General features: G+C 48.1%; 1 protein-coding gene across 1 annotated transcript; it reads right to left on the bottom strand.

Annotated features, from left to right (window-relative positions):
- Positions 1–2,259: 2,259 nt before the first annotated feature.
- Positions 2,260–4,587, bottom strand: HOXD1 (homeobox D1). Its single transcript, XM_003907653.4, has 2 exons — positions 3,718–4,587; positions 2,260–3,363 (listed from the first exon to the last, which is right to left on the bottom strand). Exons 1-2 carry the CDS (start codon positions 4,367–4,369, stop codon positions 3,029–3,031), a joined length of 987 nt encoding a protein of 328 aa, XP_003907702.1. The 5' UTR covers positions 4,370–4,587; the 3' UTR covers positions 2,260–3,028.
- Between the last annotated feature and the right edge of the window lie 46 nt (positions 4,588–4,633).

The raw sequence follows: 4,633 nt of genomic DNA, 5'->3' as shown, positions 1-4,633 counted from the left end.
GGAATGCTCTGTAAATGATCCACATTGCCTAGGTAACTCCACTGACAAGATGTATTTGATAGTGTCTAAAATCCTCTTTTCCTGTATAAACACAGTGTCACTGTAATCCTAGAGAGTACATTTGCTTTCTCTTAGAACCTAACTCCCTTCAAATGATAGGTCTAAAATAAAATATGCAGAAGTCATTAAATTGTAGCATTTTCATTGCTGGGAGGGACCTCCAGAGGTCACCTAGTTCATCCCGATCTCCAGCCAGGACTCTTCCTAATACTGAATATAGCTGTACAGTGATCTGCATTAAGAAAGCTTTTAAAGATCCCTGGGGTTGGGCAAAAAATAGCTAATATTGGCCTGATTCATAGAACAGCATTATACGAATGTCATAATAGCCACCCTCATCAAGAAAGACATCCATCAGGGCTAAGTGCTAGTACTTGCTTCAGAAGGAAAAGCTTTATTTTCTCAGAGAAAATGGTGGTAGATTACGGAAATGACCAAGCATGTTGGTATTTTGTTGTTGTTGTTGTTTAGGTGTACATTTAAATGCTTATCAAAAAGGAAACATTGTCTTGTCAAAGACCACTGCAGGGAAGCCCAGAGGTGGCTGTAAGCAAGCAGATCACAAGTCCTTTAACAAGTTCTTTCAAATAGCAGCAGAGCTCAGAGGGGGGCTGTTGTTTCAAACAAGACTCAATTAGCATCAAGTTATTGAAGGGCAGATGGGGAAACATAAGAATAATATTGACAGACCTCCTTTTTAAGCAATATCTTTTTCCTCTAATCAGCTGAGTTTGTTAGAGCTGATCATTTCTTCAACTCCACTCAATTATAGGTGCAAAGAATGAGAACTTCAGTGTAACTCCAATTTTCTAAGAGAACTAATCATATTGCTGTTTTATAGAAAAGGTAATCTTTCACAGTTGCTTAGATTTAAAGCATTATGCTGGAATCTAGAAATATAGCTAAAAGAGCTGAGGTTCTTATCTGAATTATTTGGGCCTTTAAGCCTTTCTGTTGAACTAAAGAAAGAACTTAAAGATACAGCTGTAAAATAAGGAAAATAACCTACTCCCCAAAATTGTCTCAAGTATCCACTTGATTCTGTGTGTTTATGTTGCATCTTTTTCTCATATTTCTGCAAGGTTATATAAACTCTAGTCAACTATGAATGCCTCCATGATGAGAAATGGGAGGTTGGGTGGAAATAGATTAGAGAATAGGTTTTGTGGATTTTTTAAACCACATACTCTCTTGTCAACTTTCAAATTTTGTGCTTGTACGTCTTCCAAAGAATTCATTTGAAAATATTTCATTTTTGAAATCAGAAAGGCACTGTCTGTGCTCTCTCAGCCAGATACTCAGTCTGGGTTACAGGAAGTAGAAATTTGTGACTACTAGCCTTTCCCAGCCTCCTTTGCAACTCTTGACTTTGGAAATGGGAATTCAGCCACTGAGAACTTTTTGATGTGCAGCTGCCTTTCTCAGGGAACACTAACCAAGAAACAAAGTCTTCAGGTCACCTTTCCTCTTCCTTCCTTTTGTGAGGACAGAAGACAAAAGTACAAGATCTCCTTGAAGTGTCTCCTTGGCTTTACAACATTCCACAGTAGGCACCTAACACTTGAGTTAATGTGCAGACTACACACCTACCATAAAACTAGGACACTCAAGGCAAGGAAAGTATTTCCATAGTTACTTGGACATTTGGCAGAGTAGTTTTCTCTCTTAAACTACTGAGATAATTGTCCATAACTTGCTGGGCATGTACACAACCTGTAGGAAGTATTATTTTTAAAAGTTATCCACCGGGCGCCGTGGCTCACGTTTGTAATTCTAGCACTTTGGGAGGCCGCGGTGGGCGGATCACCTGAGGTCAGGAGTTCGAGACCAGCCTGGCCAACATGGTGAAACCCCCATCTCTACTAAAAAAAAATACAAAAAATTAGCTGGGCGTGGTGGCTTATGCCTGTAATCCCAGCTACTACGGAGGCTGAGGCAGGAGAATCACTTGAACCTGGGAGGCAGAGGTTGTGGTGAGCCAAGATTGTGCCACTGCAGTCCAGCCTGGGCAACAGAGCAAGACTCCATCTCAAAATAAATAAAATAAATAAATAAATAAATAAATAAATAAATAAATAAATAAAGTTATCAACATAAACAAATTCTCATAGCAGAATCAAGAAAATTCAAATACAGGAAACTGAATCAACTTTAAAGAAAGAGAATCATGATTAAAGAATGTAAGAAAAGCAGACAGCAGCAGATTCTACAATTTTTATTACAAAAAAAAAAAAACCCTTTACATGCTATGACATTAAATGTCACTTACAAGGTCACTGCAAGCAAATCGTTTTTAAAAATATACATACTGTATATATTTACATTCAAGTTTGATAATATTTGTCAAGATATAGTTCAGATTCTACTCTTTACCCACTCTGTGGATTTCTTTATCTAGTAACTAAACAGCGATTGTATCATCACTCAGGCACATAGAGAGGTAGAAACCGCTTTTTAAAGGAAAAAAAAAATGGAGTGCAAATGTGAAGATCATTGAAGCAGCTTAGCTACATCAAGGAGACCCTAACTAGCTTTGGTCATCTCAAAAAGCTGAATATATGTAGCCTTGTCCTTTAAATTAAAACCAGAAAAACTTTGGGCAGGTGCTCTTCTGAGCACATCAGAGTGCTGACAGAACTCAGCAGCTAATGGTCTGCCACTCTGCAACGAGAATTGCATATGACTAAGTGAGGCAAAGATAGCAGCAGAGCTGGGCTGGCAACTGGGCACCTTTTCCCTGATAAGACACAAATCATAACCAAACAAGTGGCTTACAAGACAGCCAATTAATATCTGGACATATAGTCTGGGATTCAGAAGCCAACTAAAGTACTTCATTTCCCAAGTGAAACCCCTATTCATTTCTGTTCTCCCACCTCCATCCCAAACTGAGCTCCTAAGTCTAGATAGGGGTGGGGGTGACATGGGACTTCTGCAGGCCACAGTTTTTCGGTCCCAAGTCCCGGCCTCACGAAGGCTCTTGGGACTGAGAAGGGCTGCCGGGGTTCTTGATAAACTTGGTGGGGGTTGTTCCAGAGAGGGGAAGTTGGAGGGGAGCCACAGGAATGGCCGTGGCCAGAAGCCCTTCTCGTTCCCTTTTCTTCTGTTTCATCCTGCGGTTCTGGAACCAGATTTTGACTTGCGTGTCATTCAGTTGCAAGCAGTTGGCTATCTCGATGCGTCGGGCTCGAGTTAAGTACTTATTGAAATGAAACTCTTTTTCCAGTTCTGTCAGTTGCTTGGTGCTGAAATTCGTGCGGATCGCGCTGGACGGGTTAGCAGTCCCATACTGGGCGAGTTTGCCTGCAACGTAAAGACAGGGCGTCAGCCAGGCCAGAGGCCGGGGACAGAACGTGGGTGAACAGTGGAGTTAGGTAGAATCAAAGTCCCAGCGCAGCCCTCCTGGGTTCCTAGCAACACAGTTTGTGCCAGGAGGAATTTCACGGAGAGCTCCTTCCTGAAATTTTCTCAATGCCTGGCACATTTTCCGAGTCTGTACTCGAGGCAGACTCAATGGAATTCGCCCAAGAACGTGTCTTCTCCGCAAAACCCAAACCGCTGTCTGGAGAGGCAGCGGCACCACGCTCCCAGCGCATTTCCGCGAGGGAGCCTCCGTCCCCAACCCCAGGGGACCCCATCCAAGGCCTGCGGACTTACTTTTCTTAGAGGCGTTCCTCTTCACTTTCATCCACTCGAACGTGCTGAAGGCGGCGGGGAGGCCGGAGGCGGGAGAGACGGACTTGGGGTAGGTGCCTGGGGCCGGGGATGCGGTCTGGAAAGCACCAGGGTGGCCGTCGGCTGGCTCTTTGAGACACGCCGGGAAGGGGCCGGGCTCGCCGAAGGCCGCGTAATCCACCTGGCCGCTGAAGAGGAATGAGCCGCCGCCCGAGAAGACGGCCGAGGTGGCGTAGTGGACGTGAGCCCCGCCGTCGTCTGCCGCCCGCCCCAGCACGCCCGGGAAGTCGTACGCGGGCCCGGGCCCCAGGAAGCCGTAGTCCGTGCCCGCCCCTGCCGCGGCAGGTGCCTCACCCGGTTCGTAGCTCCCCTCCAGGGTGCACTGCGCGTACTGGGGCGCGGCCGGAGGCGGTGCCGGCGGCCGCACGGGGGTGGCCGGGGGCGAAGGCGAGGGTCGGGCGGCGGCCAGGGGCAGACAGCTGACAAAGGCGCCGTCGCCGCTGCCCAGGGAGAAGGCGGGCTGCAGAGCCAGGGGCCGGACGTCGGAGCGGGAGAACTTGGGTGCTAAGCTGAGCACGTCGCCGCCGACCCCGCCGCCGCTGCTGCACGACACGTACTCCAGATAAGAGCTCATGGTTCCGGCCCCACCTTCCTGAGGGCGCAGGCCGGGGCCGGAGTGCGGAGCCGGGCAGAGGCTGGGCAGGACCGCCGCCGTCTGCGCCGCTCCGCCAGCCCTCTCTACCCGAGCTGCCCTCGCCGAGCCATGGCGAGTGTGCCGGAGGTAAATAGTGGCCTAATATACCGACGGGGGCAGCCACGTGGCGCTGGCCGGCCAATGGGCGGCCTCCCCGCACGGCCCGGGTCCCGACTGGCGCGCAGCTCCTCGCGCCTGCCCCGC

Source organism: Papio anubis, chromosome 10 (genome assembly GCF_008728515.1).
Source record: "Papio anubis isolate 15944 chromosome 10, Panubis1.0, whole genome shotgun sequence".
Taxonomy (NCBI): Eukaryota; Metazoa; Chordata; class Mammalia; order Primates; family Cercopithecidae; genus Papio; species Papio anubis.
Note: the sequence above shows the minus strand (reverse complement) of the source record. Positions and strands in the feature narration are given on the sequence as shown.

Excerpts from the sequence above, each read along its gene's own strand:
- HOXD1 (XM_003907653.4), bottom strand. The coding sequence starts at position 4,369 with ATGAGCTCTTATCTGGAGTACGTGTCGTGCAGCAGCGGCGGCGGGGTC. Across the intron at positions 3,364-3,717 it reads GAGGAACGCCTCTAAGAAAA|GCAAACTCGCCCAGTATGGG; the intron begins GTAAGTCCGCAG and ends TTTACGTTGCAG.